General features: G+C 40.8%; 1 protein-coding gene across 1 annotated transcript in view; it reads right to left on the reverse strand.

Moving 5' to 3' along the window:
- The window catches only part of LOC121443640 (A disintegrin and metalloproteinase with thrombospondin motifs 19), a 167,443-nt gene extending 151,514 nt beyond the window's left edge, over positions 1–15,929 (reverse strand). Inside the window, exons 1-2 of the mRNA XM_041645465.1 lie at positions 15,842–15,929; positions 14,689–15,338 (exon numbers count right to left, since the gene is read on the reverse strand). Coding sequence (XP_041501399.1) covers positions 14,689–15,338; positions 15,842–15,929 — 738 coding nt within the window. The remainder of the gene's footprint in view (positions 1–14,688; positions 15,339–15,841) is intronic.
- Positions 15,930–16,279: the final 350 nt, after the last annotated feature.

Raw genomic sequence — 16,279 nt, forward strand, 5'->3', positions numbered from 1 at the left:
ATGCCTTTCTCCAGAACAGTGATACAGTGATTCTCAAGTTTGCGAAACTGCACAAGCACACACACACACACACACACACACACACAGAGAGAGAGAGAGAGAGAGAGAGAGAGAGAGAGAGAGAGAGACAGAGACAGAGACAGAGACAGAGACAGAGAGAGAAATGGGATGAGCTGGCAACAATTGAATATATTTTGACTATCCTAAATGTGCATCTATGTGTACAGACCAGATGCCTTTAAATATCAACAGTCACAAGACAACACTGACCCTATCCATGCTCCTTTGTAGTGACGTCAAAAAACCTGAGTTGAACCAGTTTGTTTGAGTTTATATTTCTCTGCTATCATCTATAGCTAAATAATGAGAAAACACTTCTCTTGTTTTAAATATAAATTAAAAACTCAGAAAGACTGAATGAATATCCTGTTGAAAATAATAAAAGTAATGAGAAGCTAAGCTCTTGTTTTAAGTCAAACACTGACACTGGTGATTTAAATAAATTGTGTTTTCACGTTATGCATTATGATGTAGCTTTTTAAATTTTGTTTTTGTTTGAGATAGGGTTTCGCTGTAGATTTAGAACCTGTCCTGGAACTAGGTTTTGTAGACCAGGCTGGCCTCAAATTCACAGAGATCTGCCTGCCTCTGCCTCCCGAGTGCTGGGATAAAAGGCGTGTGCCACCACCCGGCAATGTAGCTATTTTTAAATGTGGATGTGAGCAAAGGGCTTAAAATGATGTCTTGACCAGAGAGCAATACACACAGATAGTCAAATATTAGGGCCAAGTCCTACACATCAATAAACAAGTTACAGAAGAAACACAATAGTAATGCCATTTACACTACCTAGTCAAAGTTAGGATTACACAAGAACAATAAATGTTACTTATCTATGCCTCTATGTATTAAAATATCTCTCTGTGCACCGTATGCAGGCCTGGTACCCAGAGGCCAGAAGAGGGCATCAGTTCTCCTGAATTTGGATTACAGATGGTTGTGAGCTGTCATGTGGGCACTGGGGGTCAAACTAAAATTGTGTGGATAATGTTTTACAACTTTATAGTTTTATGGGGCAATAGTTTTGAAATTAGCCAGCTCTGCATCTGAGTCCATTGATGGTCTTAGACCAATTACTCAATATCCTAAACAGCAAATCAAGTAGAAGCAGAGCATCTTCCTCACAGGGTACTTTGGGATCGAATGCAATTACTTAAAAATAGATTGTCCAAAACTCAGCAGTTGAGTCCCACAGGACCACTGGTGTTTACAGTTGTCAAGGCTGTCCATCATAAGGCAGGAAGAGTATTCTGCAGACTGTGAAAACTAAACCAATACTGATTCTATCATGTCAGGGTTTTCCAGCCAATGAAGTTTGGAAAGGCGCAGCCAGAAGTTGACAATACTAAGTTCTCTGCTTTTAGAAGTGCAAACCACAGAGTCAATGAGAAGGCTCAATGGATAACAGCACTTGCTACTCTAGGATACAAGCTTAAGATCAGGATCACCTGAGTGTGATCTTCAGCACTCAGGTAAAAACGGACGGGATGAGAGAACTGACAACACAAGGTGTCCTCCAACACACACACACACACACACACACACACACACACACACACTGTGCCACAACCACAAACCCATCTTGGACTTACACACAACAATGATGAATGAATTTCTTTGTAAAAGTAAGTGCTACTGGTATTTGAAAATGTCTGGTGTATCTTCAAACAGATCTCTCTGTTGCATAAAAATTTCTTGTTTTAAAATATTAAACACACTAACACAAGAGAACCATAAAGAGGGAGAAAGATAGATATGTTCCAGCATATTATCCTCTATTTCTACTACTCTATCTAGTTCTTATCAATTTCTCCATAAACATTGGATAAAATAATATGAACTATATCCCTTACATAACATTTCATGGTCAAAGTATAATTGAGTTATAAAGAGTAAATTTAGCACATAAGCATATCTTTGAGTCCTGTGTTTTCTACTCTAATAAAGTCTCTATGATTGCTGTGTTTATAGTCATACATCACAAAAATAAAATACACATGAACAGTTTTGAACTTCATCTCAGATATTACCATACCCTTGACTTTGGGAAATTATTTACCCATGTAGACCCCAAATTCTTATTAATAAAAATAAGCATGTGTCTTAGTGAGTGTGAAAACTGGCCATACTCTGTGACAACAGATAATGAGTATGACTACATTATCTGTGAACTCCTAATTTTGCTTTCTTTGAAAAGTGACGCAAATACAAACACTATCCTCTCCATTCATCCATTTTCCATCACAGGGCTTAGAAAGTGAACGACTGAGGCATCCCACACTCTGCCTGGTGGTTTGAATGAGAACATCCCCATAGGTCCATATATTTGCATGCTTACCTTCCAATTGATGAACTGCTTGGAGAAGGATTAGGACATGTAGTGTGTCTCAATGTCTCTGCAGGTAGGCTTTGGGTACCTCCTACTCCCCACCCCCACCTGCTTCTTGCAGATTAGGATGTAAAGCTCTCAGTCACTGTTCCAGTGACATGCATGCTTACTTCCTGCCATGATGATAATGGACTAACCCTCTGAACGTCTAAGCAAGTCGCCAATTAAATGCTTTCTCTTGGGTCGTCTGGGCCATGGTATCTTTACAGCAAAACATTTTAGGTGGAAGAACCTTGTAAATTCCCTGCTCCCTGCAGAATTATTTGTGCAATCTGTTACCTGCTACTGTCCTGACTCACAAAGATTTATGTCTAATATATTTAAACGTTCAAATATTCATTTCAAAATTTATAATTTGAGGAGAATCCTAAATTTTTAAGAGGCAAATTGGCATATCTAAACCTTACTTTCACTGAGAAAGTAAATTTAAAGTATTTATTTTAAAAAAGAAAATGGTTTCCTTTACATAGAAACGTATCAGAGAGTCCTTAAAATATAACAGTTTCCAAAAAGTAAACCTAGCACATAAACATATCTTTGAGGTCATATGTTTTCTATAAAGCATGTATTATACCACAGACAAAATTTTTGTGTAAACTCTAATGTACTTTTCAAAAATATTGTTATTATGGTTCTAACCACATTTTATCATGAGGATTCTTTTGTTTGTTCTTTCACTTGTATTTTCAAAATTCCATGGATGGTAGGCGAAGGAGGTTTATGCACACCTGCTATGTTTCTTCTGCTAGTTAATGGGAAGACACGAGAGGAAAATCAGGCAGTTAATCATGTAGTTTCAATACAGAGTCTTGTGTGTTCTGTTACAAGCCTTTGGTGAGCTATTAATAGATTCAGAACATGAACACGTAAGACTGTGTCATCGAGAAACCAAATTTTAAGTTATGGAGATTCTACAGCCAAAGGCAGGAACAGCCAAGTTCTTAGACAACTTCCTAAAATACCACTGGTGAGATAACCAGGCAACCACATTAATGGGCAGAGGTAGGCAGGAACATGCTATTCCAAAACAATCCAGTGGAACCTAGGGAACAAGCATTTCCAAAGTCTTACATTTAAAAGGCACCCTGAGTATATGTCATCAGACTCAAATTCCTCTTTTATCTTTCTGCTTCCTCGCTCCTTTGCATAATTCTACCCCCCTCATCCGAACATTTCTTTTCAGTTCATATGGATTATGCAAACTGTTGGGACTTAACAAGGACAAAGATCTAGAGAACTGAGAATGAAAAGCAACCAGTCATGGGAATTAAGAGACCAACTATCTACTGCTCCTTTGTCCCTCCTTTTCTTTTAACGCTTTGTTTTAATTTGAAACTCAAGTAGCCCAGGCTGGTTTCAGTGGTACATTACAGTGTGGGTGAGTATGTGTGAGTGTGTGTGTGTGTATGTATGTGTGTGTGTGTGTGTGTGTATACCAGAAAAACACTGCCAGGTAAGCTACATCTCCATTCTTTCTATTTCTTTAATTTCCCCTTTACCAGCTGACATAATTTACACTGCGTTTTATATCTTGTCAACCTTCCTCTGACTACCACGAAGCTCCCCTAACAATAAAAATTTTCCTATTGTCTTATCCCTTAGAAATATGTGTGGAACATAAAATGCATAGGATAAAAACTATGACTTAATTCTGACCCCAAAATTTTAAAGATAACGTTATTTTTTCTAAAACGTGAAGTGACTTTAAAGCATCATTTATCATATGACCCAGTTCATTCCATTTCAATATATTTACTCTAAGAGATTAAAAAATATGCATCTTCACAAAGTCTTATGCACAGATATTTATAGTAGCAGTAACCATAACAGCCCAAACACGGAAGTAAACTAAATGCGCTTGACTTGGTGAAATGATAATCATAAATGATCCACACAGGGATTGTAACGGGGAGAGGCTAGAAGATGGGCAGGCTAGGGTGTTGAGGAAAGTGATACAATTCTATTTCAACTAAACACATTAAGACATAATGAAATAAAAAATATATTACTCATCAAAATATTGATAACATGATGATTAATCCCGTCATAGAAATAGAGATTTTCAATTTCTTTCGATGAAAAGGAAACAGGGAATGTACAACATGACCACAAACATGATAACTGAACGAAGCTGGACACACACTAGGCTTGTATGATTTAAACTTGGTTATTGCCTGGAGATAAAGAGTGACTGCAGTGGAGTATGACAGACACTTGGAACTGATGGAAATGCTCTGAAACTCAACCACAGTGATGGCTCTACAGTTCCGTAAATGTTCTAAAAACAACTGGATTGGACACTTAGCATAGCTGAACTTCGTGGTATAGAATTCATAACTCCAATAAATGATGGCAGGAAGAAAACATGCATAACATCCTTTTCAATTCATTATTTTACACAATGACTTGCTCTAGACAGAACCAACCTGGTATCTATGGCTGCATCTTACTAATGAGAAATAATTAGGCTATATTTGGAAAGTGGTCTATGGAGGGCACTGGATCTTAAGAGTACCAATTTAATAACTTTAAAAATGCTACTACACAAATCAGTTATTTTGACCTCAAGAAACTACAACTGAAAAGCTATTGGGATTCGGAATTATCTGTAAGTATACAGATTGGGCACTTACTAATTTAATTTTTAAAAATCGGTTATTTCTACCAACAAATTGCTCAAACTTTATGCTGTGCTGATCCTGTTTACACATGATTCTTTCCACAGAAGAGAACTCAGGCTTGCTATTTAGGGTGACACAATTTTGAAATTCTGCATCCTTTATTCTGTTGCGTCTTAACTTGGTAGTGGGTAAATCCCTGTCAATTTGAAGGTATGCTCCATATTTTATTTCTGATGAATCTTATTTTATAATGACTGGAGCAAAACTAGAATAAGCTATCTGCTTTATTTTTGCCAGCTGAAATTTTATTGTGGTTTGAAATAACAGTTTTGTTTACCTTATTTCTAAAATATTCTCTCAAACACAAAGTATATTTCAACTTGTGTTCAATGATTTTGTCTGAAAAATAGAAAAACATTCACAGTGGCAGTAATAGTCCATTGCATCTCCTCTCCACTAATTCAAACTTATAATTTAGAGACACACGAGAGGTTCCCAGAAGAATGTTAGAGGGCATGGACAGAAGGCATCTATGCTTATTATAATTGTGCTAAAAGAAAATGATAAAAAGAACAAACTTGAGATTTTCAGAACCTTATTCAAAGTTTGGAAGATGTAAAATTTTCTTTAAAGATTTTGAATTCTGTGTGGTTTTTTTTCCAGAGCCACTAGAATGACTGCCCTCAAATTTAAGCTTGTGTAAATATTACAACGTTTTATAACATTACAATGATGAGTTACCCTCTAAATTTGAAGGTGAGGCCCTATCCTGAAGATAACACACGTTTTAATCATAAAACATGGAGAAATCAAACTAGTACTGACATGGAAACTTCATCCTTACTGGATAGCTTTCATAGTGCTGGAAGGTTCTGTCCACAAACAAGAGGAGAAAAGTAGTCACGAATCACAATTAGTGGTGCACTCTGAGAGCTACAGAAATGACGGCCCTGACAGGTGCAATAGTGCCCTGAAGAATGTGGAAGCAGCAGGCAACTTTCTGATGGAATTTATGGCCCCCTCCCCCATAGGAAACCCATTTCTGCCACCATTATCAGGACTATGACCTTGTGCCTAAGCATGTAATGGGCCCGAGTGGAGAACCTATGACTATTATTCTGCTAAATGGACATAATATTAAACCAACTCCTAATGGCTTATCATCATGCCCATGGATGAATGCATCTCTCAACCTTCATCAGTAAAGCTTCTATTTGCAGTTGTGGTGATTAGCAGAAAACCCACCAGAGTTAAAAATGAAATAATTAAACATTGTGGGATGCTCAGCCCTAATGGGACAACTATATCATGTCCTTTCCTCCCAAGGCTTAGGGACAATTATAGAAGGGGAAAAAGAAATATGTCAAAAGCTGGAGGTAGTGGATGATTTTAAGGAAAGAATGGTGTTTGGCCTCAGCGGGGCAGTTGTACAAATGAACTCTTTGGACTGGAGAGGAAGGGAGAGGGGGAATGGGGGAGGGGGAGAGAATTTGGAGGAGCGGAGGAGGTGAAAATTTGTAATAATAATACTAATAAATAAAAATAAATAAATAAAATAAAATTAATTCAGAAAAAAATTCTTAAAGGACTAATCAAAATAGGAAAGAAAAAGGAATTACTTTTTAGTTTTCAAATACAGTCTTTCTGCTTAAGGTTAAAACTAAACCTATGAGTTATATCTTACCTGTTACAGAATATTCCTTTACACCACGTGAAGATGTGTCACTGTGATTGATTTAATAAAGAGGTGAATGGCCAACAGCTAAATAGGAAGAATTTTAGGTGACACTTCTAGGGACAGAGAGGTCTTGGGAAGAAGAAAGGCACAAAAGTCAACCTGGTGCAAAAAAAAGCAGGATGGGGAATATAGAGGAAAGGTAACCAAGCCATGTAAAAGAACATAGATTAAAAGATATCACTTAATTTAATTTATAAGAAATAGTTAACAACAAGACTAAAAAACTAAGGCTAGGCCTTCATAGTTAATGTCTCCACTAATAAGTAGTTATTTGGGAGCTAGCAGATAGGACAGAAAAAGACTAGTTATACTCACCAACCCCTAACTTCCCTTATCTCCAAGATTCTAATACTGGTATCTACACAGTTCAAGTTAATATATAAGGCACTAGGAAATCTAGTTAAAGGCATGATGATGAGGCTTGCCATGTAAGTGGTCACTCCTTTAGTTATGCCAGATTGAAGCAATGAAGCTAAAAAAAGAATCTGGAGCAATATGACCTCATGTTGGCCCTCTTAATATGCCTTTGATTTTGATGATTTCCCCCCACCCCGCTCTCTGCCTTTCTGTCTTTTTCTCTTTCTCAACCCCACACCCAGAGAATGACAATACTGGTCTAAGTTCAGCACCATCTTTTCACAACATATGAGTTAGAGTATAAAGTGTTAATTTAGTGCAGATATGTGCACACTAATGATGAGATGAAATCAAGTGCCTCTTACTGGACAAGTGAGTCCTGCCCTATCCAATCCCTGGGGTCTTTCCAACACTACCACATAATCACTCTATAAAAGTATCTGGGTAGCTTTGCATGGCTGAGCTCCCATTTTCTCACTTCCCTCAGTCTGGCATCAGAATAAAGATGAGATGGACACAGTGATGTGCTCACTGGAGCTGCACACTGAAAGCCCTCAGCATTAAATCATGGTCTCCATTTGTCTAGGGGAACCTGGAAGCCTCTTTTTAGGAATCTCCTCCCCAAATCAAAAGCCTGAAGGGATTGCTATTCACCTCATCATTTGTAGATATTGTCAATATATATGGATTAATTCCCTTATTTAACCCATTTTCTAGAAGGAGCACTCCTTTGTCTATTATTCCTTCAATTAAATTCATCAAACTACCTAAAGTGCTGTAATTACTATTAAATTAAACATCCCTGTGCTAATGAGCTTTGATTTAGATATCCTGTTTTGTCTTGCTTTAGAAGTATTTTAAGACTTCTCTATAGATTTTAAAAAACATGTTTGTATGGCTGGAGAGATGGTTCAGCATTTGGAAGTACATGTTATTCTTGCAGAGGTCCTGAGTTCATTTCCCAGGACCCGCACATTGGCCATAGCTCCAGTTCCAGGGGTTCAAATGACCTGTTCTGACCTCATAGGGCACCAGACATGCGTGTGGTGCAAAGTCATACATAAAAGTAGACACCCATAGATAAAAATAAAATAAATACATCTGATCTTTAAATGTGCTTTTTATGATTCAGTTAGTAAAATTCAAAAAAGTAAATACTGGTAAGTAAATACAAAAATTTCTTCTTCAAATTTGGTACATGATAGGATTATCTCAAGCCTAAGATACAAATCAATACATGAGCAAGGAACTCAATATGATTGATACATAAGGCAAGAAATTATTATTGTACTTTCTGTTTTCCAAGCCTTCTGAATTGAAAGATCTTAAGGACCACTGATGAAGATTTACAGAGTACTGCACAATAGGCTTACGTATAAAGACTTTGCATGTAGGCATGTAGCTATGTAGAAAATGGATGTGTTCCTTAAGCTAATTACCAATTACCTGAATTGAATAAGAACACAAATATGGAGCAAGTGAATACAAAACGCAATGTGTGAGATCAAGAATTCCATCTGATCCTCTAAATCTGTAAAATTTAATGCAGTCTTATGACCCCAAAAGGATATTTAACAAAGTACACCTAGATAGATAGATAGATAGATAGATAGATAGATAGAGACTTTTATTTAACCCCAGCACTTCGGAGGTAGAGGCAAGCAGATCTCTGTGAGTTCAAAGCCAACCTGGTCTGCAGAGTGAGTTCCAGGACAGCTAGGGCTATACCGAGAATCCCTGTTTCAAAACACATAGAAAGAAAGCACACCTTTCCTAGTCTCCCAGTAACTTTAACCTTTTCATAAAACCATTAAAAGCTAAGTGTCTCTCTGGATGGAAGACTACAGATGATATATTTAATTTTATTTATTTTTGAAATTGTTTTTAGAATATATTTGTTATAATTAAAATTTGTCTTTCAAAATATTGACATTAAGGAACTCTATAATTAGAAATAAAGAAGAGCAAAAATCACATAGAAAAATAGGTAAAATATATAAAGAGAAATTCTATAAGATAATGAGAACCAAAAGAAAGAAATTTTAATAATAATACAGGTAACTCTACAGGGAAAGGTGAGCTTGCACACCTTTGTTGGCTTATGTATAAAACACCACCACCTCACAATGCATTACCAATACACACACCTTCCTTTTGACATGCAAAATGTTACCTAACCACCACGATGTCTTTAACTCTTCTGTGTATGTCACAGTTCATGACAGGAAAGTATTGGAGTCAAACATTCAAAGGTTCATCAAGCCAAACTGAGGCAGATAGTGGAAAAGCTTTGAGATCCAATTAAACAGAACTCCTCAAAAGGAAATCTCACACATGCAGGTGCAGATATCACAAAAATCGCAAAGTTACACGTGCATATTCTTGTGCATTCGTAACTTCCAGATCATATGCCACAAAAAGCACGTTTTATACTTGGGAAAAACAATAAGTAACAAGGAGGGAACAGATAGAAGAGGAGTTTTCATTATATCATTATTGGGGGTTCTACATGGTAAGATTTGAATCCTTCTTATTTCAAGAATAATTTATTTTGGCCTTAGATTGTAATGGGAGAAGAGCCATGTATACTCACCAAGATTCAAAATCATTTTGCTGAACTCTGAATAATCCATGCTCTAACATCAAATATTATAGATTTAACCATCTCAGATCAACTGATGTCCGTTTCTCCATTGGTGGTCTCTCCTTAATAAATGTTAGATTTTTCTCTCTTTCTCTCTGATTTTCTACAATTCTGTCACAGTATGTCAAAATTTAGGTATCTCTTTTTTGATGATCAGAATGGGAAGATGACATAGATAAAGCAACAAGGTGCTCTTAGCAAGTAGTTCTCAACCCTTGTAAGTCTATGACCCTTTATTACAGTTCCTCATGTTGTGGTGACCCCAACCCATAAAATTACTCTAATTGCTACTTCATAACTAATGTCAATATCTGTGTTTTCCGATGGTCTTAGGAGACCCCTTCAGCCCCCACCAGGGGTGGCAGCACACAGATTGAGAACTACTGCTTTCAGCAGAGTTAAAATTTTCTGTCTTGCAGGGAAGCATGCTAAGCTGAAGAAGTAAATAACTCATTGGCTTCAGAAAGTCTGTGAAACTGAACATAATCATTAGGTCTCTCCCTCCCTGAGCATATAAACAGAAAGAACTGCTAAGAGACACTCTCGGATCTGCCTTGAAGCGGGGATCAGGCCAGGCTCAGACCAACTGGGCTACTTGGAAAGAATATTCTCCAACCCAGTGAGCTGCTTACAGGCTGGGAAGTATGTTCCAGGTTCCCAGTTTTTGCTGGTGGGGACTTTGGTAATGCAGCTGTCTGAGTCATTTCTGCTCCTGTAATAGACTCCTTCCCCATGTTCTTGTAAACAATCCCCATGAAACGCATTGGTTCCCAAAGCTGGACTTTAATGGTAGCCTTACTGCGGTCTGTTACCAGCTTGCTATCTGGGGTACGTTGACCGGGTCACGTCTCCCCAGGAAGACTGCCACATGGTGTTCAGACACGTAGCCCACTTGCTCTCCATGTCAAACAGTCTCCTTCCTTCCTCCCTGCCCTGACTGCTGCTCTCGTACATTAACTTATCCAAAGTCCAGGTCCCAAAATATTAACTTGTTCAAAATTCATCACAGATTAGAATTTTTGAGTACAGGAAAGTACACATGAAAAAAGAAAAAAAAAAGTATTTTTCTGTATCAAACAGTAAACAAAATGACCACTAATATTAAAAACTCTTGTTTGATCTTGGGAAGGGTTTCATTATGTCACCCAGGCTAGTCTTGAACTCACAATTCTCCTGCCTTAGCCTCTGAGTTAAAACTCTCAGTGTAAGTAAAGAATCCATTACGGGAGGGGGAGGGAAATGGGAAGCAGTTGCAGGGAGGAGGCAGAATGGGAAGCGGTTGCGGGGAGGAGGCAGAATGGGAAGCGGTTGCGGGGAGGAGGCAGAAATCCTGAATAAATAAATAAATTTAAAAAAAAAAAAAGAATCGATTACGGTTTAGTCACTGCTGTTCACCATTCTGAGAAAATTATCTACATATTTAGCAATAAGGAAAAAGACACTGGCCGACTTTTCTTTGGCTCAGTACGTGGATTTGACTGTTTTACAGGGTCACGTTGCTGGAAATGCAGGACAGCTGTACAGTGCTTGACTGTACATGAAGACTGAGCATAGCTGAAACAATGTCATGGTGTCCATTTCAGGCTAACATCACTGCTGTGCTGTTTTGCGGAACTGGTTATTTTCATATACTTTACATTTTAAAGACAATGATGGGAAGCCCTTTATTCGTTATTTTTATTATTATTATTTATTCAGTGGTATGGTTTTCTTGTTGTTTGTGTAGTTTTGCCCATCAACAACTAGTCATCTCATAAGGATTTGGGAATGAAAGCAAGACACCCAATCCCAGCACTTAATCTACTACACTTCCTGCTTATCTAGCGATTGACAGGTTAGGGTGAGCGCTCCTTGAAAAGCATCAACACTGCCTCATCTGCTTCTGTTTCTGTTATCTACAGAGTCTTTAGGCACAAGAGTCGTTGGCAGATATCTGACTGATCAATGCTACTGTGTTGGAGGTCCAGTCAATCTAATAAATAGCTAAGCAAAGGTTATCATTCAGTACTAGCCTAACTAGGGGGAGAAGACACAATAAGACTTCATATGTAAAATAGTTGCTAGATACACAATTGTTATATGTACATTTTATAAGGGGAAAATGGAGATTCAGAAATACTTAGTGCTTTGATGAGGCAGAACTTGGTCCTCTATCCAAAATATCCATTCCATCACTAGTACTTTCAAATTACAAGCTGGATGAATATCTGGGAAATAGATGTCTAATCTGTTAGCTCTTTACAAAACTGGGTAGCTGATAACCTTTTTCCTTTTATTAAAAATGTAAACCTTTTTAAATATGTCATAATCAAGAAGGTAATTCATCTCTATGGTTCAGTAGTAGCTAGCAATTAAAACTCATTATGGAAAGAACGAATAACTGGACACATGGTGATTTACCCTCGTCAAACCACCAGTAAGAAAGCTTTTGCTGATGGCGAAGAATGACGCTGTTATCCACAAAAGGCTGTAACATTTGGAAGTAATCCACCTTCTGCAGGATGGTGTCTCCCACAAGGGTTACAGGATGAGCAGCAATGTGGTCTAGGCTCATCACACTAGCTAAACGAGGCCCACACTCGAGAAGATGCCGCTCTGGAGGTCTAATCCAAATGGACATTTTAAGGTCTTCTGTTTCTTCTGGTCTAGACACCGAGTTTGTTTTGTTCCTTTATGGGCTCTGCCAACACCTCCCACGGTCTCTTCGCTCTACCTGAAGCACTCCATCATGTGGCTGGAGACTATCTCCCCATTCTTAGAAACCCAGTTAAACTTCTGAGTATTGGAAAGCTGGCCTCAACTTCCCTACCTAGGGTTTTACCTTGGGCAAGGATTTTTAAATTCAGGTGAGACATTTGACTCCTGACAATTGCATGCCATTGCCGTGTGACTTCTTGTCATATCCATTTATTTATATGGGCAACTTCATTGTGTGCCTCTGAAGACAGGTTATTCTAGCCCTTAATACAAGATCCAATTAATAGCTATAAAGTTGACTATTTAAATTTTAATTCAATCATTTAGTTATCTCATGCCACAGATGAGAGGGGTAAAGAACTTTTCACCAGAGAAGAAGCCAAAGCTGGAGTCAAGATCACGAATTATCCTCTCTTCCCTAGTCCAGGAGCTCCTAAGGGAGGGACTAGCATGGCAGTTAGAGTAGCAGATTTACCCTCTTGGCTATCTGCCTACACATTTACTCAAATTCTGACTGCTATACTGTATTACTGGCAACGTCAGTTCTCTTCCACAACAAAGACTTCCCAGTTCAGAGTATATCCTTGTGTGGCTGGTAGGAAAAGTGAGCAAAAACTCCAGCATGATAAACAGGGAGGAATGTCAAACTCTCATTCCGGCCATGAAAACCCCAGTCATAATTCTAACTTTGCTCCCTTAAGTATGGTGAGAGGACATAGCTCATTTGGAAAATCTGACCCACAGCCCAAGACTCAATACAGTGAAATGCTTTGTCCCCCTACTGCTCTTACCACACCAGGAACGTTCTATATGTAATTATTTAATCCCCAGCCGAAAGCTAGCAGACAATGAAACTCCCACAAAATGTTTACCCTGCTGAGGCGTTCCAGTATCAGTTCCACCGAAAACATTTTCAAAGCTTTCCACGTCATTTTTCCAAGCCACCTTCCCAGTCATGCCTAAAATGCCTATATTTGAATATTCACCATCTAGTAAAACATAGCCCTGTCCAACAATTCCCAGCATTCAAGCACAAGAACTTTGGTGGCATAGGTAAAGTTTCCAAGTCTTGTTTTGTTTGGGTTTTTAACCATTTTTTTTTCTCTTTAGCATTCCTTGCCTTTGGGTGGTTTTTGACTGTCATGTATTGCTGTTGGATTTTCCTCCACAGCATCAAATTGCTTTTTTGTGAATTCTTATAAATAAGAATTATATTAATGGTCCCCTCTGAGGAGCAATAGCAACTCACAGGGGGATTTCCCACGAGTTCTGCTTATACCAATAGTTAAGGTTATAGGGGATATGGCAGGAAAATTAGGCAAATATGGGTACTGCCACTGAGCTGAACATATAAGGTTCTTTAGAGTGGTCAATTTTGTGGTCTATATTTTTATACCCACACAAAGTAAAGGTCATCTTATGGAAGCTAATGAAGTCAAGACAAGAAGAAAAGTCAAGTAATGAACATGGATAAAGTGACTTTCTCAACAGGAAACCAATTCCACCTTCAAACATTCCAACATGGACTCTCGAGAGGAAAGGGGGCTGTTGTAAAATAGCATGAAAAAGAACAAGAGTAAAAAAACCCTAGCCCCCTGCTGGTGGGATTCCAGGAGTGCCCTATGGCAAACCTCTGCCTTAGATTGAGTACCTTTGCAATGGGCTTTTCGAGAATGAATGTTGTGAGTACGGATTCTAAACACTTGTCAGAATGTAACTACCAGAGAACTGTTCTGAGCTGCTTTGTAGTGGGACACTCAAACGAACAAACACCGTAAAACCACCGACAACGGACGAACTGAGGGTGGGGGCAAATACAAACAGGATTCAGTATGGTGCATATTTCAAACTGCTCAAAGACACCAACCACATGGTGGACGTGCTTCAGAAATTCGAAAAACATTAGTTGAACCACTTGCAAGAATAAGAAGGCAGACTCCCAAAGAAATTGGCAGTTCCCTCGAAAGCTCCCTGTCTGCAGTAAGACCTTTGGTTCACTGCACCGCTCTGGTAGTGTTTCCTTTAGAAACGCTTAGTGTAGACACCTGGGTGGTAAGGTGTCCAAGTAAGCTCAGAAAAACGCTTGAAAGAATGGAGGAGGAGATGTATGCAAAACAGCTGGCGTATTAAAAAAAAAAAAAAAGGATGTAATGGAAAGAGCTGGGTAAGGGAGGGCGCTTACCAGGCCACCTCCACAGGTGCTGAAAGAGGCCAAAGAGCCAGGATGGTGCAGCACCGTCCCAGTGTAAAAGCAGGCGGAGTCTGGCGGCGTGGGAGGTCGAGGGTCAGCCTCTGCCCGGGTGGGATCGGGAACTGGATTTGGCCACTGCTCCACCGCGAAGCCCTGCGCCAGGAAGCGGCCATCTCTCCGGAGCAGCAGGTACAGGTCTCTGGAGAGGGCCGGGATTCTCAGTAGCACCTCCTCAGTGCTGGGTTCCGCTTGCTGGGCCGGGGGTGGGGACGAGGGAGATTGCGGGGGCGACGGCGACTGCCACGAGGCCGGGGCTCCCGAGGACAGGGAGGTATCTCCACTGGATCCCCGAGGCAGCTCCTGAGATTCGAGTTCCTCCTCGTCCTCATCACCTGGCTGCGGGGTAGACTCGAACCAGGACTCTGACTGGCCATCTGGGGCTTCTTCCAGCGGCGCCCGGGCCACCGAGCGCACTTCGCGCGAGCTGCCCGCAGCCTGCGGCCGGCCGCCGCCCCCAGCGCCGCGCCCCCAGCCCGGATCTGCGCTGCCCCCGCTGCCGCCCACCGCGTCCAGAGACTCCCGGCGCCAGAGTGCAGGAAACACGACTTCCCACTCTTCGACGTCGGGTGTGAGCTGTAGTCCTGTGAATGAGGCAGACGGGCGCAGGGCTTAAAGTTTACGCAAGCATTCAGGCATAAGGTCCCCACAGATAACATGCGCTTGCACGAATGCGAGGAGACTCCTGCAGGACCTGAAGTCTTACAGACCTCGACACTTTCATACTAAAAGTGTAGCGATATTATTTAAGCATATACTAACTGAAACCGGTGCAAACTCCAGTAAGCTCGCAAAAGAAATAAATGGCAAGCCACCCGGTTTCCTCCGGGTACGGTAAACACAGCTTTGAACCATGACTTGGGGTGGGATTGGGGGAGCTGATCATTTTACAGATGTTAAAATCAGGCCAAGGAAAGGGCCTTTCGCTTGTGACCCTGACCTGCTCATATGCCCAGCAAGCTGTTTCCCTGCTACCCACAGAGCTCTGCTCAACACGCACGGGGTGCACCAGTTCTGCCTCCCCGTGTGTCCTGGGTCCTCACTGGCCAAGTGGGAGAGGAAGCTGGAAAGTCACTCTAGAACGTACCTGAGATGGTGCCATGCGACAGGAAGCCCAGCTGGTAGAGGAGGCAGCAGCAGCAGCAGATGCGAGTCAGGCGCATCTCGGGGCCCATCTCCACAGTGCGCGCTTCCCGCGCGATCCACAGCGCACGCAGCCGCCTCCCCGGAGCGCCGGCGGCCAGGCGGCGACTGTGCCCGGGCCCTTTGTCTGCCAGGGGCGGGGGGCGGAGGGGGGGCAAGCTGTGTGACTCCCGGAGCCCGGGCGGGGCTGGGGTGGGGAGGAGCGGCCAGCAGCACTCGGGCTCTCTGCGCTCCAGCTCCCCGGCGAATTAGGTGATGAGTCGACTTTCTGTGCTGTGGACCGTGCAGGAGTTTTTAGGCCCCGCGGGCCAGAGCCTGAGCCCCGCGGGACAGTCCCGCAGTCCGCCGAGAGCCGGGAGACGCGCGGAGGACCGGCCGGTCT

The sequence above is a fragment of the Microtus oregoni genome, unplaced genomic scaffold (genome assembly GCF_018167655.1).
Source record: "Microtus oregoni isolate MIOR12 unplaced genomic scaffold, Mior012 000110F_ref0000174, whole genome shotgun sequence".
Lineage (NCBI taxonomy): Eukaryota > Metazoa > Chordata > Mammalia > Rodentia > Cricetidae > Microtus > Microtus oregoni.